This window comes from Brienomyrus brachyistius, chromosome 19 (genome assembly GCF_023856365.1).
Source record: "Brienomyrus brachyistius isolate T26 chromosome 19, BBRACH_0.4, whole genome shotgun sequence".
NCBI classification, from domain to species: Eukaryota; Metazoa; Chordata; class Actinopteri; order Osteoglossiformes; family Mormyridae; genus Brienomyrus; species Brienomyrus brachyistius.
Window position 1 is genome coordinate 16,768,888 of NC_064551.1, and position 26,417 is coordinate 16,795,304.

General features: G+C 38.6%; 1 protein-coding gene and 1 long non-coding RNA gene across 9 annotated transcripts; one reads left to right on the plus strand and one right to left on the minus strand.

Moving 5' to 3' along the window:
• The first annotated feature begins 170 nt into the window (after positions 1 to 170).
• On the plus strand, positions 171 to 9,134 carry LOC125714590 (uncharacterized). Its single transcript, XR_007383799.1, has 3 exons — positions 171 to 318; positions 1,194 to 1,248; positions 9,029 to 9,134. It is a non-coding gene; the product is annotated as an uncharacterized LOC125714590 (long non-coding RNA).
• Positions 2,575 to 22,535, minus strand: gpcpd1 (glycerophosphocholine phosphodiesterase 1). 8 transcript variants are annotated; one of them, XM_048985312.1, is made up of 22 exons: positions 22,342 to 22,535; positions 17,896 to 18,026; positions 17,382 to 17,432; positions 16,841 to 16,928; positions 16,663 to 16,747; positions 14,836 to 14,911; positions 13,225 to 13,266; positions 11,876 to 11,999; positions 11,546 to 11,792; positions 10,690 to 10,852; positions 10,346 to 10,475; positions 8,798 to 8,852; positions 8,574 to 8,666; positions 8,355 to 8,432; positions 8,213 to 8,252; positions 7,911 to 7,969; positions 7,690 to 7,755; positions 7,446 to 7,582; positions 6,905 to 7,040; positions 6,513 to 6,673; positions 5,924 to 5,998; positions 2,575 to 4,249 (listed from the first exon to the last, which is right to left on the minus strand). In XM_048985312.1, the coding sequence occupies exons 3-22, from the start codon at positions 17,428 to 17,430 to the stop codon at positions 4,060 to 4,062; spliced, it is 2,094 nt and encodes a 697-aa protein (XP_048841269.1). In that variant the 5' UTR covers positions 17,431 to 17,432; positions 17,896 to 18,026; positions 22,342 to 22,535; the 3' UTR covers positions 2,575 to 4,059. The 8 variants fall into 8 exon arrangements, with proteins under 8 accessions (XP_048841269.1, XP_048841266.1, XP_048841270.1 ...); XM_048985309.1 differs by lacking the exon at positions 22,342 to 22,535 and adding an exon at positions 19,127 to 19,372; XM_048985313.1 differs by lacking the exon at positions 22,342 to 22,535 and adding an exon at positions 18,946 to 19,076.
• Positions 22,536 to 26,417: the final 3,882 nt, after the last annotated feature.

Here is a 26,417-nt window from a genome sequence, read left to right on the forward strand (position 1 = left end):
TAGGTGTACAGCGGACAGCGCGGGTAATCATGGTTTATGTAGTTTTTTAATCCATCAATAAGCAGCGGTTTATGTAATATTGAACTACAGCTCCCGGAAACCCAACGGTCTTGTCCGGCGTAGTGTTTGTGAGATGGCCAAGTGGTCATCATATGCTCAATGGTCTTATTCGGCCGCGGGCAGTACTGGAAACTCCTTCGGGGAGGGAGGCTGCGTTTCTGCGTGATTTATCGGTCACTAGAATTGAGGAAGGACAACCGGTTTGGTGCTGGCAGTTTGTATAGTTAAGTTACATATTTTAGACATCATAGTAGGATTGTGAGTAAAACCTTTTTCAAACCTGTTATTTTAAAACGCACTAGAAACGGTGCACAATGTAGTGATGGATCGTAACAGGACAGGGCCGACATAGATTTGTTTTGGTTATTTTAAATATAGCAAAATATGTAATGATGCGGTTATAAAAACAAGTTAGGCTATTAGTAATATTCTTCTAAGACGCATTTTAAGCTGGTGTAATATATGCACATATATACACATATGTGTGTATTTAGTTATTTTATTTGGGAATATGGTGTTGTAAGTGTCTAGTCAGCGTCATTGGTGAAAACTGGAAATTCTTGCATGTTTTATTTTGCTTGCAGCGTCCACTAGTGGACAGTTTGGTTAAAAAAATGCAGAAATACGTATTTACTAAATTGCTGATTAAACTCAAAACAGAGGCAGAGGCCATTATCGGGGTTAAGGTCGTGCAGTACAGGGCACAAGGTGAAATATGCAATTTTGTAAAAAATAGGTCCATGTCATATAGGAGCATGCTCGCTGGCAATGTAGAGATTGCATTGAACTCAGTTTCCTGTCTTTAAACTGAAAGCAAAAACCTGAGGGAACCCACATGACATGGGGAGAACATACAAACTCTATACACTGCTGCCTTACACATTCAGGCCTGGGGGTTTGAGTATCCCCTTCGATATCCATTATTATATATTAAAATTGCATAGAAGATTATTTTGTTGTTTGTGTAATTGTTGTTTTTTTAACTCAATAAATAATATAAACATTCATTTACATTGAAATTCATTGTATGTTCATGCCCCCCCCCTTCATAGGTCAGGCATTTCAGTTCAACATAATAAACAGCAGATAATTTGAGATCAGAGACTGAAGATGGACTTTTTTCTTCACTTTAGATGAATGACAGGAATGTCGTGGACACATCCATCCATCTTCTAAGCAGATATGCTGGTAAGGATTGCAGTCCATCAGGTGCACAAGGTTGTCCTGGCCAGGATGCCAGACTATCATAAGGCTCACACACACAAACACACTCAAGTCATAAACTATGGGAAATTTAAGAGATAATGGACTGAACTGCATACTTTAGGACAGAGGGAGGAAAGTGGAGTACTCATGTTTCACAGGGAGATCCTGCAAACCCTGTTCACACAGAGCAGAGGTGGGATTCAAACCCCCCAACACTGGAGGTGTGAAGCAACCGTCCTGCTGGATATGTACAAATATATCTGGGCAGGGTGATTATGTGGCATCCTCAATCAGACCAGGGCTTACAATGACAGATAAGGGGACATGGCACCCTAAAATGAATAATGTTACCTCAGGTGGCAGCCTGAGGTCTCTCACTGTGACATGGTTGCAGGGATCGGGATCCCACACTAATTTTAGATTCACCTTTAATGACTTTGTAAACCATGTTTTTCCTGGTCAAATTTATACTCCAACCCTAACCCTTCACACTTTTTTTACTCACCCAGTAAATCTAGAACTGGCACAATTCATCTCTGCCTTCTTCAAGTCTTAAAATGCTATTTGCTCTATCATTAAATCTGTAGACAAATGGGTTTTATCTCACAGCTATGGAAATTGGTGTGTATGAGCCAGAGTTTTGTCGACAGTACAGAATAATATGCTTATACGGTAACTGCCTTTGATTGTGAGCATTGCAGAATGCTAAATGACTACTGGTGTATTTTTTTAAAGAGAATAACTTTTGCATGACCTTAAAGCAGTGACAATAGTGGAAAATGGCAGAAAGATTGAGAGAACTACAAAAAAGTTTTGTTTAGAATTTAAACGTTGTAAAACAGGATGCATAGTCAAGGCAACAAATTGGCATCAAAATATCAGACATACAAGATTTGGCATAAATCACGGATATAGATCACATTCACCAGGAACATTTTTTTGAGAACTATGGGTTAGTTTGGCACTCTTAAGCACCAGATACACACACTGCTCAAGTGGCACCTCTCAGTTCACACTAAAAACAGTAAAGTTGCTGCTGACATTATCACATTTTCTCTCAAATGTAGATCCATTAAATAAATTATGTACATTTTAATATTTTCACATCTAAAAGCAGGGCAATATTTATGGGAGCCATATTTATTAATATTTACAGTATTTTATATTGACCCAAAAGGATACCACACTTAGGAGACATGGGGAGGGCTAACAAAATGAGCATTTCACCATGGAAACAATTATAGAATCATGACGATGAATGCGACATATTTCATTCGGTTTTACTCAAAAACTCAATGCTATAGCCAGTTTTCATTGGTCTTATTTTTTTTTATTTATGCATTTCCATTTTTAAGAGTACTCCATCAAAAATGGCACTCGGTACCATTTAGAATACATTTAAGACATCTGCTTTTCCACAGAGAATATGAGCACTAATGTACATAAAATGTCAGATACAGTGCAATTATGCGCATGACTGAATTCCTGCATCAAGTGAAGCTGCAATGCCATGTGAAGAAAGGAACAACATGGAAGAGTGCTATGCACACACTGAAGTGAGGTACTCCTGTGTGTGAGGACTGAAACGATCTAACACTACCTAATAATGTCCAGTGCTACCCGAATGTCACATTAAATCAGTTATACAGGCTCCAATGTGAGCACACAGTAACTTGAGTAGCAAAAAACACAGACACAGATGGCGCTGCAGACTGCATCCGTCTGCTAATCACGGTTTCAAAATGCCACCAGCGCTCCATCACCAGCTCACGTAGGGCTTTTTCGGCAGCATCTACCCAGATTCAAGGCGAAACACTGCAAACAGGTTCAGTTGAAACCATCATACATTATAAGTAAATAAAGCAGCATAATCACCTTTTCACCAGTTATTCTGAAGGCAAATGAGATTTTTTTTTTTAACCAGCCAGAGGCGTTCCTGTTTCTCAGTGTGACTTTCAGCATTTCACAATGTCATTATATGCAGCAGGTTGTCAGCTATAACAAAAGGGAACAGGACGTGTCCTGCAATCACGATAAACAGACTTAGATCCTAAAATAAATCATGTATGAATTTGCAGGCACAGAAAAGTAAAAATTGAGCTCAGTAACAGTTTATATGAATTTGTGCATGTGAATTACTAGGGAACACAAGCATCTGAATATATTTTACATTTAGATAAGCCACAAATTTCAAATATGTATTGAGCATACATCTTATAAATAAGTGCACATTTATAGGTATATACTTATATGTTATAAGGTGCGATGCTGTGAAACAGGATCCAGACCTATAAATGAACGTTTATCAAAATTCTCCACTTATCTGTATTGAGGTATCAACATAATCACGACTGACAGACATGTTATGGCTGACAACCCAAGCAGAAAAACATTTTCTAAAAAAAACAGCAGTTGGGAAAAGTGTACAGACACATGAACATTAATCTGTTTTCCTTTTCTTGTAATGATTGCATCTGGCACAGCTGACCCTAAGCGTACACTTCTTAAAGTAAGGAGTCATGGAATAAACATAATTTGGTGAAGCTACACAATTATGATCTATACAAACAAATAAATAAACCTGAGAAAAAAAGTAAGGCTACAGTATAAGTTGTTCAGCAGCTCTGCTACCGTCACGCACAACTGTGGCCCACATAAATGAAAAAGGCATTTACTTCTTGAGTCACAAAGCTGAAGCAATTTTGGCCAAGATCACCTCCCAGGCTCAAATTTAGCAATGATGGAATAAGACTAGTCTTTACATATCTGTTGGCATCAGCACTTGGTGAAAGGTCATGATGAGCTAAGGCCTGAGTCAGATTCAGCACTGCCTGCCCCTGCTCTCCTGGTACAGGGCAAGGAGGAGCACGGGATGCTGTAGGTGGAGCAGATGCAGCTCTTTAGTGTCTCCTCTGGAATGACTGCCTTCAGCGACACCTCCTCCTCTACTTTGAAGATGTTTGACTGCTCAACATCACAGATCCTAAAGAGGACAGAAACACAGCCGAGTCAGCAGTCATTCTAGCACGGAGGCGATAGGATCCGGCCAGGTGTACTGGTACATTCCTCCACCTTAAATATGTCCTTTATTTCTGTGAATTCTCACAGTTCACTGGGTCCCCGCAAAGACAATGAGAATTGGACAATTTCCTCTGAATCCACCCTTTTTTGACGGCATGCAAGGACTGCTTGTGTGAATAGCCAGGAGCCCAAACCAAATGTAATGCTTCTTAAAAAAAAAAAAAAAAAAGTTAATGACATGCAATGAAAACGTTTATACGATTGCCCATCCATATTTCAGTTAAACCAAGCAACATGCACAGCAAAATTTATGAAGCGAAGTGAATGTTAACTTCAGAAAAGAACAAAAGTTCATTATTCTGACCAAAACTACTATGTATAAATACCTTCGCGACACCTACCCTTGCATCTACATACAAACTGTTCATATCTTTTCGAACATCTCACAGTTTGTACTGTGAGTAAATCAGAACCACCACAATACAGTGGGATCCAAACTAGAATATATTCAGCAAAATGCAGTGTTTAACAGCAAGGAAGGTTCCTTACTCAATAACAACAGACTGTCTTTCCCTGCAAATATTGTGCAATCTTGAGAAGTACTACTGCCTTGAGAAATACCCGTTTGCCAAATACAAACAAATTAGAATTTTTATCTTTACATATCAAATTGTTCAGCTGGTAACAAGTACAGACTTGTCTGGGTTTAATCACCTCTGCAGTATAACTGAAATGGCTGAAACTATTCATAGTTCAGTTAAGAACGTGACAAAGAAATTCTTACAAAATTACAATCTTTTCTAATCAGAACTACTGCAAATGACCTTTGTTGTTTGCAAAAATACATAATCTATACAAGTTACAGCATTAACAATTTATGAAAAATATTCTGCCATTTAAGGTTACTCAAGAAATAAAATCGTATTTAAGATGTGTTCACAAACACATATTACACAGTAGGAATAATTCATATATAAAAAAAAAAAAATCAATAAAGCAAGATCATGATGAAAGTATATAATAAAAAGCAATAATGAAAAACTAGGTGCGGTAACCAAAGGGAAAACATGAGCCACGGAGGTAGAATCGCACTGCCGGGAGTGAGGAGAGGCTTTTGCATGCTGGATTTGAACAGCTTACCTAGGAAAGACAAAGCTTTTATCCTAACAGAAACTCAAATCACAGCCAAAGAAATGGCTAAACCTCCGAGTTTCATCCACATCTAAGCAGTCAAATCTGCTCATGCAGTCAAGGAAAGTCAGGGAAATCACCCTGGATAGCCAAGACACCACACTTTGAGGAAAAACTCAAAGTGTTAAGTAAAAACCAAAAAAAAAAATAGCGCCTGGTATTAGGAAGTAAGCTGACTGGGCCATACTCAAAAACGATGGTCAGGGCAGTTGACTATATCATATACAAAATAGACATCATGTTTCTTACTAGAAATAGGAATGAAATATTTTACTGAAAGAAGATTATTGCAGTAGCACAGATTGCAAACTAGATGATAAGTCAAGCACCATACATCATCGTTGAGGAATGTGGTAACATTCCCTGTGCAGTTTAGTAAACGTGGTCATTCAGTCTGGGGCAAGACATCCAGGTGAACAAAAAAAAATAATAAAATTTAATTTACAGGTCAGGTAGAGAGACATTACTGGTGTCTGTAGAACTCGAATCAATGTAATGTGCCATCTGGCATTCAAAAATTCTGAAAGAAAGAGGCAAAGTTGGAATAAGTGGGGAAGATAAGTGATAACTTTTGCGAACTTCTATTACCAACACAAGCAATGGAAACAAGTTTTAGCGGGAATTCTTCAGATTAAGCTACAATACACCACTGTTAAATCACAATTCAACCTGACTGACTTGAAATTATGGAGGATGCCGCTCCAACATTGTTAGTCCTTATGGCAAAATATCGTCAGCTCCACAGATCAGCACAGCGGCACAAATGCAAATAGATGCTAACAGACTCATCCTAATGAGTGGACTGTTAAACCAGCGAATGTCTGTTCAATTGCTTGTTGAACACAGGCTAAGCTGCTACTTTCTCAGAAGGAGCCCTTAATCCATTTCCTTTCATCTATTCATCAAAATCACTTGAACGAGAAATTAATGTGAATCCTGCAGGACATCACCCAAGTCCTTGGTCACCCAAGTCTCTGTGCCTAGGGTATTACTGCTCCACCTAAAGCAGCGGAATGGCACCCGGAGCTGCCTACCTGTCATAGATGAGGCCGTCAATGCTGTGCTCTCGCAGCTTCCTCCTGTTCTCGTGATCGTTGTTGTCGTCCCCCCAGCAGAAGATCACCAGGCCCTTTGACTGGGTATCTTTGATGAGGTCCATATTCCTCAGCAGATCCTCTGTATGTGCGCTGATTCCCTGAGGGAGTAACATTTTACAACATCAGCTAAAATGGGGAGGATCTACACTGGGGGTCAATGGGCAGCTGGCCCCCTAACCCCCAAAGTAAAGTGTCCACGTACAAGTCAGAAATGGGCTGTCTGCTACAGAAAGCAACATTTTATTAACACAATTTAAGGTATTTGAATAATATACTTCACTCATCATAAAATGAAAACAGCCACCATAAGGATGCAATTCATCCCTCACCAAAATATCCTCACTCTGTGCAAAACTCATAGCGATTTCAGTAGTGCGGCAGCGAAGGTCCATCAGCTCTGGGTAGATGTCAGAGACGCCTTGAGTTAGGAACAGAATGGGATATTTGTTCTGCTTCTGGCGAACCCTGCAAACAGAAAAACAGGCCATTTCCAAGCTTGCTCTCGCTGCGTTTCAGTAAGATCTGATTCCATATGGTACATCCATTGTGTACTTATTTTATTTATTTGCCCACTGTTGTAAATGATAATAGAGTCGTTCAACACTGTATCAACACCAGGTTACTTGTCATATCACCCAGCCCTATTGCATGTGCCCAAAGATGATAGAGAATTTTGCTTGCATGATTATTTCAGTTCCTCATTTCAAAATGCTAAATCGGACTACTCATACTCATCCACTCTCAAGCCTCTCAGAAAGTTTCCTCGAGAAAAATAAAAAGAATCAAAGACCAAAATTTCAGTCATTGAAAGAAATTTAAACAGCACAAAACAGATTAAATGAGTGTTACTGATGAGTAATAAACACATACATTGTGCATATATCAGGATCAAAGGATGAGAAGACTATTCTTCGTTTGCCTGCAAGCTGGTGCACGCATACTAGGATGGTGTCGAGAAACATGTTCATGTCAAAGTACGATGACAGGTTTCCATCCCAGGTTCCATCCTTGATTTAAAAAGAAAAAGATAATTATAGAAGATAATTCTATCCTTCATTCATAAATCAAGTCTCCTTCACCTAAGATAAAAAGGAAGACAACAGCTCACACATACCCTCATCTGAGAAATCCATTTCAGCTCAATGTTGAAGCCTACATGTTCAGGAACTGCTTGAAAGATCTTGTGGAAGAAATAAAAAAATTGCTGTAATGCACCAGAATTTCCCCCTGAGATCAATAAAGTTAATCTTAAATTTTGAGAACTCAGCTAAATGATCACTTTAGGAGCAGGTTCAATGGTGTTTAATACCCAGAAAGACTCAAACACAGAATTACCTGGGAAAGTGACGGAAAAGGCTGGTGTTCAGCGACATACTCCTCCTCGTCAAAGCAATCTGTCACAGCAAACCAGAAGAAAAAAAAAGAAATCACGCCGGAGGTGAAAGCTACAAATGACAAAAGTTAGATGTCCTTCACTGAAATTCAAACTGGCTTTTCATTCTATAACAGTTCAATCAGTAATTCAACCTTGCAGATAATCCAGTGGTGACACATTAAGATCTAAAGATCCTGTTTAACAGTCAGTCCTGGATGGAATGATAGAGAAGTAAAAGACCAGATTTGATGCCAAAACCTACCTTTGTGGTCTGTCACTTTCATGGCTGTCACATGGGCCAGCTATAACAGATAAAAACGTAGAATATCCTCATTAAACACAGAGGCCATTTCTGCTACAGCAAGGTACTGAAAACATATTACTATGTACACTGCATACTATACCTTCAAAAGCTGGAGCTGATCAAATGTGAGATCCTTTACAGGAACTTCAAACAGTTCAAGAGACGGTTCCTGATTTTTCTGAACAGGACAGAAAAAGACTTTAAAACTATGTTACGCAAATTAAATATACACATACATACATGCTTATTCTTATAAACAAAGCAATTGCTTTGCAAAGATAAATTCTCCCCCAAAAAATGATTTAGAAATATAATTTACCTTTTTCGTAGAAATACAGCATGTGAGATCATGGTACACAATAGGGATACAATCCTTAGAAAGATGGACATCAAACTCAACATAGGCAGCACCCTGAAAGAATAAACACGTCATTAAAATATCTATAGCTTTTTATTTTTTATTATTTTGTTATATTCCACACCACTTGCGTAACAACAAATAACCGTCTTTAATCATTAGATAAACCCTCACAAAGGACATACATGATTTGCAGCACTTTTGAATGATGCGATGGTATTTTCCCTGATCTTGGTGTGCCTAAAAAATAAAGAACATCGGGCAGGCGTGAGCTCAGCATGGTGTGCGTTTGTCATAATGCTTTCGTGTTTTTACAGACAGGCAGTACCCATTTAATTCTCAGCGAGTTCACTCAGTAGCATAACAAATTACATTTTTATATCAGCATTAACTCCACTAACAGTTTTTCATTCTAGGAAGGATTGCGGATTGCGATTAAGATGGAAACGTCCAGAGTGCCCAGTTTTCCTGGTGTTCCCAGAACAATATCCCAGTACTAGGACTACAACTAAGAATAATAAGGTAGCAACAAATGATTAGAGCAGTGGGTAAAGCCTGGTTTGCACTTCTCCGCATAAGCACAACATTCACATATCCACTCTGCGTATTAGTGCATGGAAACATTCTCAAGACTTACTTTGCACATGTGCACAACGTGTGGTATTTATATAATTTTTAAAAAATATTATGCATATTATTCTGATATTCCCTGCATATGTACCAAAGCAGTGAGGTTTGTCTCTGTTTCTCTATGTTAGACAAATTCAGAGGCAGCTCACAGGATTTCCAACTTTGGTCAGCTGGCTGGTGTGAGATTTTCAATTCGAGACAAGTATCACACACACATTTACTGTTATATGTATGCAACAATTTTATTACCTTGTAAATAGTCTAAGGTTTGCAAACTACCCCAGTGCTTGGTAAAAGCGTCCATCTCAGTGTTTATAGTGGACGCGAGTGAATTAAATCATGCGCTGTGTGTCCAGAGCTGCGCGTTCAAAAACTTGGGAGTGCAGCAGGCGTCCGTCCACAGCGGCGCTCAATGACATCAAACATGGCATAAACATTCTAGCGGATACGTCCACTAGTGCACGTGCGGAGAAGTATGAACCAGCCTTAACACTGCGACTTAATGGTCATGCGTTCAAGGCTGGATATAGCAGTTTTATAAAATTATATTTTTCAACATTAACTGCATTAAAATGATGTTGAAGTAGTAATGTTATCATGCTGACGCTGACAGAACCTTTGTTAAAATTTAAAATGTAGAAACAACGTTCTATTAACGTTACCGTAAGAATGTTTTTGAACTTTAAGACGACCTTTGAGAAGTTCTGGGAATGTTCCCTGTTAGAGTGGGTTACAGATGGTTACCAGGTAACAGCCGGGGATTTCACTGAAATGAATCACCTCAGAGGTAGTAGGGTCCCTTCTAGGTCTCGACCCAGCAACCTTCAATTTACTCCATGTCGTTAAACCACTGCCACCACCAAAATGGGCAGTCCACGTTGAGGAACAGGCTGCTAATTTACAGCAGAAAGCTAGTTGTTTTTTAGGAACCATATATTCCTTTAGTAAGCTAAAGAGTACACCAGAACTTTCCCTGCACCCAGGAAATACTAATCACACAAATAAGTGTGTTGCTATTCTTGTCATTTAGGCCAAACAGGCTGACTGCAGAATGTCTCCTTGAAATAAAGCCCCGAGTTGCAGCTGAAGCAGCAGAGACTCACTTAGCTGAATGTGAGCAGCCAGCTCCTCTGTGCCCAACATCCAAAGCACTTCTCTTCTTCCAGTACTTTGTGAACGAGGAACGCATGTCACACATAAAACCTTTAATTGGTCTTATCACGAGGTAGTCCACTAAAATGGGTTGAGAAGACAGGAAGACAAGATTAACATTGACAGTTCTTGTTATGCTTAAGCTCTTAACTCCAATCTGCCCAACCCCAAAATGAGTCTACAGAAAAACCTTCCAAAGAAGATGAATCAATGAAGTTGAAGACACTATCGGTTAAGTTCGCTAAACACTTAACTGAGCGTAGCGGTTTTCTAGGCTTTTCTTGACAGGATTTACCTCTGACTTTCCCAATGGTTTGCCTGGAATTTCTGCCCATTATGGGCAGAGTGACCACTCCAATGTTCTTCCCACTTTCCAGAAAGGAGGATGAGAGCAGGCAGGCAGTACCGACATGGCCAGGATGAACATCGCCCTGGACAACCGTCTCACTCAGCTCCTCCTGCAAAGGTGACCAGCACCCAGCTCATCATTTATACATGAAGATCACAATATTCAATTGCATTTACTTATATATTAAATATCTCCTTGCACTTACATTTATATTTCAAACAAGCTAAAATACTTTTGTAACACTGCCAATAAATCTGGAGCTCTGTAACTGAAATTATTATGCAGTGAAAGTATCTATTTTAGCTAGCTAGCATAACTGTAGTTATAAAAGTACAGGACACTTAGATGGAGCACAGTATGAAAAATAAAAATGTGAATTCCTATGGGTCAGAAAAAACTGCCCGTGATTTTCACAAAAAAAATGGTAATTTGGCTGGTAATTTTTTCCTTTATGTAAAAATACACATAATATTCATCATATCTAAAGCCATATGGGAATCACTCATTACATAAAAGCATGATTCTAAACAGTGACTTAAGTTAATGTTCAAGGACCAATAACATACAAAAAGCAGCATTTTAGTAACAGCTAATTCAATTGCTTAGGCCAAAGACGATCATCTTTAAAAATCAAACTTATCCTGGCATGAAAAGGAACAGCTAAAGAAAATCTCAATAAAGAAACATTATAACAGTCACATTGCGTATCCAAGACCTACCAGTGTGAAGCTTTCAAAACGTAGATCATCATAACATCAGTTATGGGGCAATTATTCTGTACGACACCTGGAAAGTGACCAACCTCAAAGAACTCAAAGGTCAGCTCGAGGTTGTCGGGATCCATGGTGAGGATGCTGTACTCGGTCCAGCGGTCAGGCTCAAGGGCATAGCCACATTCCGGCTGTGAATGACGAGACTTGTAACCACTGCTGCTGATCATGCTGATCTCCAGCGTGGTGGTCATTTTATTCCAGGCTGTGGGACTCTGCTCCTCATGATCATCATCCTCCTCCTCTTCTTCCTCAATGCCTTCCAGCATCAGCTTCAGTCTGCACAGAATGTTTCTGCAGGTAAATCCTTATTCTTCCTGGACTGTGTTACAGAAGGCTGGAATAGCATCCTATGAATGTACCTGAATCTCGACTTCTTGAATTTTTTCTTTGTGATCGACACAGGGGACTTCTGGGAATGATGGAGGCGCAGGCGGATTTCCGTCTGACATGTCAGCCAGCCTGAATCCACACATTCTACGCCGTCTGCAGGAACAAACACGTCAAAACCCATCAGCATGAACACAGTACTGCTCTGCTGCCTTGACCAAGCTCCATAGCACAGTTATTACTCATTTGTCATGCTGAAACAGGCCCTCTCTATCTTGGCCTATGAAATCTACGATATAGATCACCATATTATGTCTACAAACCATCCAAATTGTTACGTATTGACACACCATGGAGCAGGTTCGGCACACGTGTGGCGGCCCTGAAGCAGCCCCAGAGTAATACATGATTGTCTTTATGTCTATATGTTGGAAATAGTAAATGTTATACCTGCATGTTTTGCCCTGGAATGTGTGTTCATTTGCATCTAACCCTAAATGTGAATGACAGGGAAATTGTTGGGTTCTGTGTTTGTGCAACTGCTAGTTCGCACTGGTAGCAAAAATGTCCAAAAAGTGCAGCATCTCCATCTTAAAGCGATATCATCCAAAAGATCGCCGCAATATGTAATGTTAATGAACCAGGTGACCACTTAACCAGTAATTCTATCCTGACGAGAAACATCGCTTGTAGTACAATAACACACAAAGGTATGTAAGATACTGTACATATAAAAAAAACTTTATAATACTAATTACAGTACATTGGTCAATGTGGGATTCCATAAATCAAAACTAAGCTGTGAGATATACAGACAGGGTAGCGATGCTGAGCAGGTTGAATTTCTTTGTTTCATATCAGTGTGTTCTGATGAAATACCGTTACAGCCGGCATTTGGCTACATTCACCCCCCCCCTCAATAAATAAGTCTTTGTATTTCGATTATTATTTTGTGCACCACCAACCGCCAATTTCAAACTCTCTCCTACAGTACTGGCTGTAACCCCGAAGCATGCAGGCATTTTGTGACGGACGCTTGCCAGAATGTTCTGTTGTTATAATAGTGTTACGTAGTGCACTTGTGCTTGGACATTCATTGGAAACTACCCCTAACCACACTTGTACACTGCTTTGGACAAAAGCGTCAGCTAAATGAAAGCAAGTGTAAACGTTGTGCTGTACTGCGATTCTTGCAATACTTCGGAAACACGTAGAGCGGAAACAAATGGTAAAGACTCAAATCACTCGCTTTCTGTCCTGAATATTTTGATAGAAGGAACCCTGAACAGCACTATGTATATCAGGCTTTTTGAAAAATAAATTTCAAATGAGCATATAACACCACTTTATGACTGAAGAGTATCAAAAAAAAGTGACTTACTATGAAAACCAAAATGTCCATCGTCGATAAAGATGTCAGACTCTGTAATGCAACGGCAGCATTAAAACAATGCCAAAACATTCCAGGGAAAATTTAAAGGTTAATAAGAAAGGAATGTGTATTTCAATTTTCCTTTTAAAACAATCCATTGATCGTTTGCTTAATTACAGTGGGGTGTCAATGATATTGATTTCATAACTTATCAGATCTTGTGTTTTATTTTGTTTGACAGAATAATATAAATACTCTGCACTTTGCTGTTTATGCTATTAATTTACTCCAAGTTAAATGTCATTATATTTATCCTCTTATTACAAACACCTGCATCTGTATTTAAACTGCACTCCTAATGTTATTTTCTAACGTTATCATAATTACCTAACAGGTTAAATCAAAATACTTTATCATGCACGCTAATAAGAAATAAAAACAAAATAATTTAGTGCATTATCTAGATTAATTACAAAGAAGCCATATTATTTCAGTTTGTAAACTTACCAAACATTTTAGTTAAGACATGGTTCCCTACCCCGAACTATCAGTGTGTATTAAACAAACAATAAATACAAAAAAAATACAATTAGGAAATAATTAAATCGGACTTTTCACAATATTTTTTTAATCTATAAACTGCCATTTATATATAATCTGCTGAAACATCAATGATTCACTGAACCATCCTTAAACTCAAACCAAAGTAATATGTCTGTGTGAAAGACAGACATATTAGACCATGAATCCATTAGATTTAAAGAATGTGGTTAAAATTAAATGCAGGTCCAACTTAAATAATTTAAAAAATTGCACATCTTCCTCAAATAAAACTCCTAGCTAATGTTTTCCCTACAAATTACAGCAATATAACGGTACACCTAGATAGGACCACTCACTAAGCATTGCTAAACTGAGTTAAAATCTACTTTGTACTTTAAATGGAAAATATACTTCTTACATTATTATTTTTGGTTAAAGTATCTATTGATAATTTAGGGCAAATTCACTGGGTGAAAACACAGTTGTCAAATCTTTCCTTCTATAAAGACAACTTCATCAGACTATACTTTAGCTTTGGACTTTCCAATAACATTAGTTACGGCATGAAAATTCTAATACATACATGCCAGACTTAAACATTGTCAGTTATGCCTAATAGACATATATACAGAAAAGTCAATATGCAAATAAATATACATTGCATCATATATATCAAATCTTACATCCAGTACTTAATTGTCCTGACAAAATGCATCGTCTCCAAAACCTCACATCCCTTATTTATGAGATGTGGCAAAACAGCAACTGTAAGCATCTGGGGTGAAGCATGTACTCCTGAAACAGTAGTCTGACTCCTACAACTTAAAAGACACATCCTTTAAACATCGATAATGCATAATCTCAGTATGTTAAATGCCAACACTGATCACAGGTCTGTCATGAAAGACCTGATTACACAGCAATCAAAATTATCCGTAGTATCTGAACAGATTGTATTCACCCAGCTCTGCCATGGTTACTTTAGCTGCACAGAAGGTGATAAAATTCCTTTTATATGGGAAACAGAGTGAAGCTGCATGATGTGTTACCAAGCCGTGCAGTTTTTGGGTAATATACCTGAGCACTGCAAAGTTCGCGGGTGTTGGTGAGTCTCCCACTTATTGACTATGACTTGACATGGAACACTTGCGTTCTGCAATTCCAATGTTTAATATAGTGTTAATAATAAAATAAACACACTGGTTATGCTGGCCGTTTTAAACCAAAATGTGTCTCCAAACAGTTTGAGTTGGAATATTCACCAATCTCCCAGCCAGTCAGCCACATTTGGGTGAAATCTGCAAAGTGGATTCATTAGTCAAGAAAACACTTTTATCATCATTGTCGACCAGCAATAGCGATCTAGAATTAAGGCAAAATATTTTAGTGAACTCATTTATAATCAAAAATTAAGACTAACAACTGACAAAACTGAATCACTGGGAAAAAGTACATAATATAAACTTTAATCATTTTCAAATAGGAATAATAAGGCAGTTGAATCACATTTTAATATCAGTGGAAGGTAAAAATCCATGGTGGAGGATTTCCTGAAAAGAGATCAGAGTTTTGTCTTGAAATTGCCAACAGCCAATCAGCAGTTCATGTTAACCACTTACATGATGAACAAATCTATTCTTCCCTTTGAAATTAAAGTTCTCATGATACGCTGTAAGCTTGCATATTGTTCCTTTCTTGCCATTTCCTCATATGTGTTCACATACTGCCATGCCCAAAAACTATTTTCATTCCACAAAGTCACTGCTGCCAACCTGAGGATTATCACAGCACTCAAGGCATCCCCAAGTATCGCACCGTTCACTCTTGCCAGAAGCTTTAAAAAAATCCCTTGTGCTTGAGATTAGCTAATTACTGGCACTTCCCCAGTAATGGCCCACAGCAGCACCAGCAAAAACAAAATGCAATGAGAACCATGGAGGAGTTCAGCTGCAGGACATAATAAAATTCTCTGGAAAAAAATGCCAGTGATAAAAAGCAGGAAACAATCTGTTTCTATAGAACAAACATGCAGTTATGGAACTGAGTAAACAGAGCGGAACACAAACTTCTCTGGTATGGTGATTACCTGTGATCAAACCGAAAACAAATAAGCACGAATGCTGCAGCAATGGAAGAAGCCATACTGGAATAAAACTTAATTGTGCAAAGAAAGGGAGAAAAGACAAGAGTCAACCTCTTTAAAAAGTAATATTAATTTTGAGTGACGGCTGATTTAAAGGTTACATGCATTAAAAAAAAAAAAGTTTAAAAGAATAATGAGTCCTTAATCACATCAACAGATATCCAGGTAGCTAAAGCTCCTATACTGTTGTACATGTTGTAAAAGTATTAATATGGGAGACCTTCACTACAGATCCAAGTTTGAAAAATGATTATCATTATGATTATGATTAAAATATGTAATATAATTTCATCCATGGATGGATGGATGGATGGATGGTAATATAATTACGTCTGAAAATTTAAGAAATCCAACAAGAACGTTAACTTGACAAAAAGATGATCGACCTTTTACACAGGTTCTCCCACATTAACATTAGTCTCACAAACACAATTGAAGTTACATTTCAGTAGCATCCTCTGGCTTGAATTCAGATACCTCTACTGTTATCAAATGCTTAGCACATCAGTAAGAATTTGACTGCTGATCACCATTGGACTTAGTCCTGGTATTAACAGTGAAGGAAGCAAGCACGTCTGACATCAGCATCCTCTATGTAAAAAGTTAGTATAGAAATGCAATCATTTGCCAAAATGGTTCATAATAATGGAAGCAGTATCTGAAAAACCATATTAGTGCTGCACTCTAGCTAACTAAATGGAGGGACTTTTACATCAAGATTATTAAACTTTCCCTATGAAAATAAAAGGAGCTCTTCTCACCTTAGATTCTAGAAAGTAGCCTTTAAAGTAGCGATAATTTGCTACAACTCCCCTTGGGACTTCAATAGTCCGTTTCCACAAAGTGCTGCAGGAAGAGACGAAGACTTTTACCAACACTAAAAAGCATTATGAAAAGTAGACATGAAATGCAAAGCGATGGAGAGTTTTTGGTGTTTACCCATCGCCCTCGGGGAGAAGTATTACTGCTCTTTGCGCACACCAGCTACCAAGGGTCTCACAGCTACCCACGACCGCGATGGACTCTCCTGCAGAAGAAAAGCACTGACGACTGAGGCGTCTCCAGGCAGTACCAGAAACTTCTACTAAATGAAGGGCAGGCTACTAGACTCCTGCGCAGGGATGTCATCAGAACTGACATCTGAACTTTTTTTGAAGTATAGTAGGTACCACAGGTAGTGTATGTGCTGAGGCTGCAATTCTTCCAGAACTAAGAGGCAGCATATACACCTACAGGAGTTCCAGTCTATCCGTACATGCTGAGGAAAAGGGATCCTCATAAGCACAATAAAAACTACACAAGGCTAATGGTTTCCGTTTAGCTTGATTATACAACTGACGTTTTATTAGACTGTTATTGTACAATCATGTAATTCTAATAGTATGGGTACAGACTACTACATTTCTTGTATCATGACATACCTACTTCTGCGTGATGCAGCTTATTTACATAACAGTCTATTAACATCACCTTGTCCTACCTGAGCATGTCGATCCTCTTATACTGACGGTTACTTGAATGTAGTCCATGACTGACAAAGGAAAGAAAAGAAAATAAATCATTAAAACAAATAATTATTACACATAAACGTCATAGACAGAAAAAACCTAACGTGGAATAAGGGGATAACGCATTTGTCTACTCCCTCACACAATCATTGTTCCTGAGAATAAGTTGTCAAATATAAGTTACAGAACTACACAGCGTTAACATCAAATTACACAAGTGCCACAATGCTGTTAAACGAACTTTTGCATTAGAAGTGATATTGTTTTCCGCTGCTACACATAAAAAGCAAACTTCAGACTTTCTAAGGGAACAAGCTTTACTATGAGGTAAATGAGCTTTACTTTGGCCAAGGGCAGGTCTGTACAAATGTCAAATTCACTGGCAGCAGAAACCAGGTATAACGAAGGCAGAATTGAGTACAGGAGCATATAAATTCTTTTGTTTCATTTACAGAATTAGATGGCGTTTCAGCTGCGGTTACACACCTGCAGGTAGGGCAGTGGTTAAGGAAGAAGCCTCACACCTGGAATGGCTTCTGGTACTGCTCCCACAAAGAATTCTGTGTTGTAACCTTGAACTGGGTATTTAGGCTGAATTGCTCCAGAAAAACAACCAACTATGCAAAAATAAAGACAAAATATGCATGTAGTAAGCAACTTAATATTACAACAGCCTACTCAACATACACATGCAGCTATTTCTTTTTACTCCTTTGCACCACCTGTCACTTTTACAACCAATTACACACTATGGATATTTATGATTATTGTTTAATGTTTATTGGTTAATGCCTAGCGACTAGTCTCTTTATAATTATGTTTCCTGTCACCAGTCTTTGAATTACGGAACCATGCATTTCATTGCAAACTGCACTGAGTACAACTTGTGTATATGGCAAGAAAAACTTAAACGAAAGTAATACAGCTTATAGCGCTGCCCGTGAAATCGTACGAGAATTAATTTTAGATTGGGCAGACAACAAACCGACGAACATATGGTGCCAGAGAGACTCGTGAAAATTGAGCAAAAGCTGACATGTCACTATAGCAGAACACCGGCATTAAAAGATGACAATGGCAAAACACCGGCATTAAAAGACTGACAGTGCGGTTTCTCATAGCCCTGACGGTAACGTTAATCCTCCACGCATAAACAAGCTCAAAAAGCAGTGAAAGTACATACCGGGCTTTTCCCCTCGGGCTACCAAACACCCATTGACCGCGCGGCTAACATGATTCTTAATGCCAGTTACACTCCAAAGCGTATAACTATGGATGCCGATAAATGCAGAGTTCGGCGGCGATTTGCTGTTATCCAGTATTGTTCCGGCTCGGTTGGTGATCTCAAACCGGACCAAGCCGGATCCAGCCTGACGAGCAGTCTCGCGAGCCACTTAACCAGCTAGGCAGCGTTAGCTACCGCTAGCTCACCTCCGTAAAGAGGGTACGTACCCCGTCAGCGTGCCTAATCAGCCGGCAGAGCTGTCTACTTTCACTCGGCAAACCACAAGACGGCAAAAGGCGACACTGCAGTACCGTTGTACTCCATCTACTTCCCCAAGAACCTTCCGTTACTGCGATCACGTTATCCCAAGATCTTCCGCAAGACAGCGGATGACAAACTCTACGCCGCAGTGCGATTGTCCCCGTCCGTAAAATGGCGAGCCGCCGGCGCAAACCAACCAAGACAAATATTTAAAATACAAAGCACGGTTACCTTCTGCATGAATTCACTAATTTGTAATCATCATATGGATATATATATACATTGCACCGACACTTTCCTGTACGCAACGACTTTACTCAGTGAAGCTGAAGCCGGAAATATCCCACTATTAGCATATCTCAGGCCGCCATGCCGATCTTGATACATTGCCGTTGAACACGAAAGTTGTTCGCTTATTGGCGATTCCATTAATTGGTGTAGTTGATGATTGGTCAGTTAAAGTTACAGTCGTTTCACGAGATGCTTTCTCAGATAAAAGAAACGTCACCAGACAGGAAAAACCTCTCGCACAAATAACCTTACGCGTATAAACCACAGCAAACGCACCAGAGGGAATTCTTCAAGAAAGTTTCTAATAAAAAAATGCAATTTAAATTCAGTATATTCTGCTATAGAAATTAATTAAGCAAAATAGAAAAGGAGACCTAAGGGACTGATTTAAAGAATATGTGGTCATATAACGACCCACGTCTCGATTTCCGGGAATCGAAATAAATTTAATTGAAATAATAAAAAAATATTCTTAACTAAAGAACACTAGGCTACTGGCTACAAAGAAAAATCATTTGTTAAAAACAATTTCTATAAAACTCCTTATCAGAAACCCAAACTACTCCAATTAAGTTTGTCTCGGAATATTCGCGGCACACACTGCAACAGCCCTCCCAGATAGCACCATATGTTATTCTTTCAACGTGGAATTATAGTTAAATGCGTTGAATTATGGTCAGTGTTAAATTATCAACTTTGAAACTGAATTGATTTTGGTCAGATTTTCAATATTGAAAAATTGATGGTGGCAAACCTTGATTCAATGTTGATATAAAGTGAGATTGAAGGTTAACGTTGTTTCAACCTTTTTGTGTGATATGGAAAGTCAATTCAACATATGTGTGTTATCTGGGACCACAATTCACGTTCAATAAAATACAATGTCGCTGTGGCAAGATGACTAACTATTGTTTGCTTACAAAATGGTCAACACTACCGCTCCCATTTTTAGCATTTGTGCAACACGCAGGAATAAGGTATTACAATCGCGTGTCCCTTGTACTATCATCTTGGACTTGTGTAACACAAGGTGCGTCAGCTGTAAAAGGTTATAAGTATGATTTCCTTTTAGTGCACCATATATCATGTAACTAGGCCCATTTTACAAACTAATGATCGATTGAAGTACTTTTTTCCAACAATACTTCATAGTAAAATAAACTTAGTCAGGCTAACTTTCCAGGCAGCACAATTAAGGCTAACTACACCGTGGGTGGCAATGCCAGTCTGCCGCAGGGTACATACGCAGTCACAAACTACAGGTAATTTAGAATTATCGTTTAGTCTAGCTGAATGTTTTGGACTGTGGAAGGAAACTTGCGCAACACGTGCAAACTCCACTTACTCATAGCAGAGGCGAGATACAAACCCCAAACCCTTGAGGTGTGATGCCATTGAGCCACGATCCCATTCCTTACACTTTGTATACTGCTAAATGAATTTATGCACTTTATGTCTGCAAATTTTAATTAGCAAAATAAGCCTATAAAAAATCTCTCGACATTTTGCCAAGTATTTATAATGATTGTAAAAGTCTGATTTGAACTCTGGTTCTCTGGAATGTGCTATAGAATTAAACCGAAGCTGAACATTATATTGTATATTTTCTTTACGGACCTTGAGGCTAGTCTTCCACCTTTTCGATATTTACTACACTCAAAACCCATTTAATTTCAGCATCCCAAAATTTCGGGCGTCTGATGAGTAAATAGTCTGAAAATGCAATGCCTGATTCTTCAGCTGTATAATGTCATTGCCACGGACACAGTAACCGACGTTTCAGTACTATACTTGTCCGAGAAATTATATATTTCCTTTAAAAATCTAGCTATAATCTACGCACACTTACTGTTCACGCAAGTGATTAAGTGATGGTTACATTTCCCTACAAACGAGATTTAAGCTAACGCCAAATGTAAGTCACATAAAGATTTGTTTACAGGTACGTACGGCTCTGTCCATTGTGTTATTATTAATACTGCGTGAACGTAAAGGACATGTTTTACTTACAGTCCGTGTTAATTTTCCTGCACATGCGCATTACTGCAGAGGAGCGATAATATTGATATAAAATTGCAGGTTTTCAAGTATGCATATTTAACCTGCTCCTGACATAACTGTTTACATGTCGACTATTCTAATGACAGCTTCCTTCATGAGACCATATGCGAAATTTATAATATTTAAACATTTCGATACAGCGCAGTATTTTAATCATTACCCTGTATATTATTTATTCGGACGTGGTTTGTTATTTAATGAGCACCATAGTACAAATTGAAGCCCCCCCGCCCAGGCCACTATGATTGCATCGGACACCCATGCATGATTTGAGGATAAACTTCATCTCCGTCTGCTGTGCTGGCAAAATGCCTATTTTGTGTTTTTGTCTTTCATTTATTTTTTTGTTTTTTGCCTAGCGCTTCTTAATTTTGACAAATAAAGTAATTATCTCAATTGATTATGACACACAAATTCACATTCCTCTTATATTACTATGTATTCCAAGAAACACAAGTTGCTTAAGAAGGTGCTCATCCCTTGATTACTATTACATAATCACGTTTATTTGTGCTTGCATGTATGTGTGTATATATTGTTATTGGCTTATAACAACGCGCTGCTCAAAAAAAACACTCATTGATTAATATGTAGGCTATGCCTAAATATTTGTGTTGTTATGGTTCTTTTGTTTAGTTTCTGTGAACGTTATCTGTGAAAGTGCACAAACACGGACGGACATGGTATTTTACGTACAGAAGTATAAGCAGGTCATCCGTTCATACTGATGGATATTTTACTGATGTAGTTACATGTTAAGTCAATTTGTTTAAACCTTCAGTTCTTTAAGAATCAATTCTAATTTGTTCAAATGTATTTATTTCAATTTTATTTCTATAGCACACGAGGCAGTTGAAACCAAGTGCTGTACAATCAAAATAGTAAAAACTCAAAAACCTAAACATCAGACGATAGCCAACTTATGTATATATATATAGATGGATAGATAGATAGATAGATAGATAGATAGATAGCTTCCATCCATTCCAAATGCAGAAAGACTGCTGATTAAAGCATCAACTAGGAGAACATTAATGTTTCGCAAGAAGAAAGAGGTAATCTCGTTTGTGTTAAAGTATAAAATCTTTACTTACGTTATCCTTTTAAATGTTCAAAGTATTCCTATGAATATTTGCACAAGTTCCTATCTTTACTCATTCGTCCAGTCTTTTCATGAAATCAGCAATTTGACACATTTCAGATTAACCAGTTTACCAAAGTTTTTCTCTCTTCTTTCAAAGCGGCCAGCATCTCACTCCTCACTACTGGCTATTAGGCGTGCGGCTACCGCAGGCTTTCTTTCTCGTTTTTATTGTTGATCTCCACCCAAAGTAAACAATCCAGACAAAGGACGTCAACATCGCTGTATGACGATGCAGGGGAATTTGGTCTCTGGTCAAAATATGATGATTGTTGGCTATTGCCAACAATACATGAAAGGAAATACATTTCCTTGTTATATTTTTCCTTGCTATAATAAGAAGGGATATTTGTCATTTGTTAAATTTACCATTAGTAGTTACTGCGACAACCTTCAATGTAAACAATGAGAAACGGCTTAAAAATGAACATTTTTTCCAATTGGATTTGTACGCTTTTCACAAATTGTTCTTTTAATTTCATAGACATTATGAGATTTGTCATTCCTGCACTTATAAATATTTATATAAATAACATCGCCACCTAGTGCCCCCCAGCGGAAGGACAGCCGTAGTCAGGTGCAGTGGTCAGGTTCTGGTGAGATGAGTCCTTACAGCGGTCACTCTCCAACAGGACGTCCAACAGTCTTACTATGATTTTTTCCCTGTTTTATTTCACACATCTCCGTCTTGTAATTTGCCTCTGTAATCTCTGGATCTGTATTCCCATTTACGGTGCCCTCTGCCTTGTATCACGTGCCGCCTATGGATGGATGGAGAATGTTTTCTAAGTACGTTACTTTTATTTTAAATGTGTGTTTGATTCTGTATCTGCTAACGGTTTTAATTTGATATATTTTCTTTAAAATGTATTTTAATAACTAGTCAGCGGTTACCTGGTCTGTCGGTACGTATTTCTGCAATGCTGTTCAGAGGGGCGATCATGAATGTGCACAGCGCCACCTGCTCAATGGAAAGTTAACCGTGGTTTTCAAAGTAAACACCTTCACGTGGACAGGACAAGGGATACTGCTGGGAAGTTGACAGTAAAACGCCTGTCTGTCCTCCATTGGATATTGTAAATTGTGATGCATATATCTTTCAGATTTTACTCAACCGGTTCTTTGATTAAAATTACAAGTATTGTTATGTAATGTTTTTTTTTTCATATATAGGACTTTATAACACAGTATTTCACGTAAGACAACAAATCAATTGTGGAAAACAAATACATACCGGTTTTTTTTTTTTTTGCATGATATGTGCAACATAGGCGCAATAACATTGTCATTTCGTCTGTTATTGCAGCGGCTTCTGAACAAGCCATGAACCAGCAACGAACCACGCTTATACATCCCTTTGAAGAGGCACAATGAGTTCCCAAATGCCGATTCTGCCCCCAAGACCTAAGGAAGCCCTTCTTTTCCTCCGCATGCCACCAGCCTTATTTTAAATGCTAAAATGCACGGATACTGAAAAGTAGATAAAAACGAGATCAATGAAAACACATGGGCTTTAAGTGATGCATTTTTAATTTCTGATTCTGCGTCTATATTTCAGCAAAACCAGTTGCGACGGAGTTGTCTTGGCGTTAGGTCTTACCTTACAACTGACTGAAAACCCCAAATAAAACTGATGAATATGCTTTGGACATTACTCAGGATCCGCGGTTAATATCCTGTGCTGGAAATGCATTTACAGAGTGAACGTAATCTACGAGTCTTTATCTAGTTCACAGACATAACATTTTAAAGACAAATAGCGGGTAAAAAATCACGAACAGGCACCACCGATTTTCACTAATTTGGCCTCTGTGCCAGCATTTAACAGAGAAATCTAATTTCTGCAGCCGCTTTGTCTGGACTCTGCCCTCATGGCGAGCTGAAGGGCAGACAGACATCTCACTGCCGTGAATTATCTCTGCCCTGCCGCCCACCCGATCTGATGCAGGCTTTCGTTATGTCCCCGTCATGAGGCGTTTTATTTTGGGTAAGACCCATAATCGCAATAAATCACTTGGAAATCTTTTTGAAAGGTACAGTTGCGTATATTTTTAAGCACTGCAGGCACAGAAACCAACCTAAACACCCATGACTGTGTCAAATAACCAGTAACAGGAAAGCCGTCGCTGAATTATTTATGTTAGATTTTATTTTCTTCACAGGAGAGCGGACAGGAAAGGAAGAACCGGAAGTGCGGTGCGAATTGGGTGTGATGTTGCCTTTGGAACTTGAAGGGACCAGGCAGATAGAATAATATTGGGTTAAAGTTCAAACACCAAGGGGAAGTGGGAATATAAACAAGAATGTCTCTGTTTAAATGTAACATCCTATGCTGTAGCATAAACTGTAATATTTTTCTGAATTATATCAGATGTTTTTTTTTTTTAATTATTGATAAAACTCAGTGGAAAAGCAGCTTGTATTATATAGCCATAGGTCTCTAAAATGTGTTTCTTGTTTTCCAAAAACTAGACTATTACAGACCCTTAACTGAAGGCCTCTTTGAGGACAGGGTGACCTTTAGCTGTAGTTCAGGCCCGTGTTAATGATAATTCATCAAGGCAAACTTAATAGTGTTACATAATAGATTCTGGCTGAGATGGACCTGCAGCTCCAGGGAATGATTGTGCTTTCAGTGGATCCATACAACTAGAGGACACTTTCAGGTAAAAAAAAAAATCTAATACAAGATTTAAAAAAAATGCTATGTTGGTAAAATCATACATGGTTACAAAAGTGCGCATGTTCATCTAATAAATCATACACACATACTGTATATACATCTTGATACCATAATGAAAATTATAGCTATTTTTTGCAGAAAAATTATAGGCACCTTAAAGAAGTCAAAAGAGGAATCTAGAAAATTCTTAATGATCCTGTCCTACTATCAAATGGGTAGACTAATGTCACAGAATAGTCACAGAATAAATGCAAATAATCCCTGGGTATCATGTGCGCTGCTCTCTGTCTTCCTCTAAGCCAGCCAAAGTGACTGTGTATGACGGGCAAACAGCAGTGGGAATGACACGCAGAGACAGGAGGGTGAGACTCTCACTATGCGTCTTGGGCTTTCTGCATCCAGCAGATAATTGTGACCTCCGTGGTGTTGAAGGGGCAGTGCGGGGGAGCTGGGCCTCCCGGAGTGACCATTACGTGGACGTATGATCGCTTCGGTGTCAGCCGTTTGCCGAGCCAGAGCTCTGGACCGTGATAAACTCCGTTACACGTAACCTCCAGTCTCATGCAAAGTATTAATAGGGTGGCAATTAGCCACTGATATCTGTTCCCTGCTTTTGAGAAATTCTTCTCCTGGGAAGTGTTTTTCTCAGCCGTGTCTGGTTCTGTTTCTCCAGTTGTTCTCCTTGAATTGGAACCTATTACAGAAGCCGTGACGTTCTCCCAGCTCCTGCCTGTGGTATGAGGCTTTTTATGGTATACTGGAAAAAATGTTTTTTGGATTTAATGGATTTTATTAAGTGATTGCATGAAATTAATTTATCTATCAAGTGATATAAATTTTAAATTCATTGCACTTAAAAATGTTGGTATTACCAGCTCAGAAATTTTATGTTATATAAAGTAAACTAAGTGAGTAGAGTGTTTTTTAATCAGTTCAACAGCATCCATGTTCCAATCTACGTAGTTGTAATATGCATGTTTGGTTAAATTTAACTTACGACATCAAATTTATTGATTGGAGTCCATTTTGATTACCAGGCATGATGGGTAATATATGTGGAAAGGTTTTAGCAGAGCTGTGAGGCCCTTTGCTGTGAGACTCCTGGAGCCGCCCAGCCCATTCCCCTGTAGACCAGCGTTGCTGGATGTATATTTGCATAGTATGACATGGTTCTGCCTTTCATTTAGCAGAATTTTCTTTTTTATCCACTGCTGCTGAATACAGCAAGAGTACATAACCCCCAGTTACAGGTAAATTAATTTGCTGCTGCCTGCAGCCAGAGGAAATGGGTCTTAGAGGGATCTGCTCTTGCATACTGGGTGGGAGTCTTTGCCCTCCATGGGGGG

Coding starts and splice junctions, on each gene's coding strand:
- gpcpd1 (XM_048985314.1), bottom strand. CDS start 17,430: ATGGACTACATTCAAGTAACCGTCAGTATAAGAGGATCGACATGCTCA. Junction 12,000..13,224: donor TGGACATTTTGGTTTTCATA/GTAAGTCACTTT, acceptor TTGTTCCTGCAG/ACGGCGTAGAATGTGTGGAT. Junction 8,433..8,573: donor GCTGTATTTCTACGAAAAAG/GTAAATTATATT, acceptor TGTCCTGTTCAG/AAAAATCAGGAACCGTCTCT.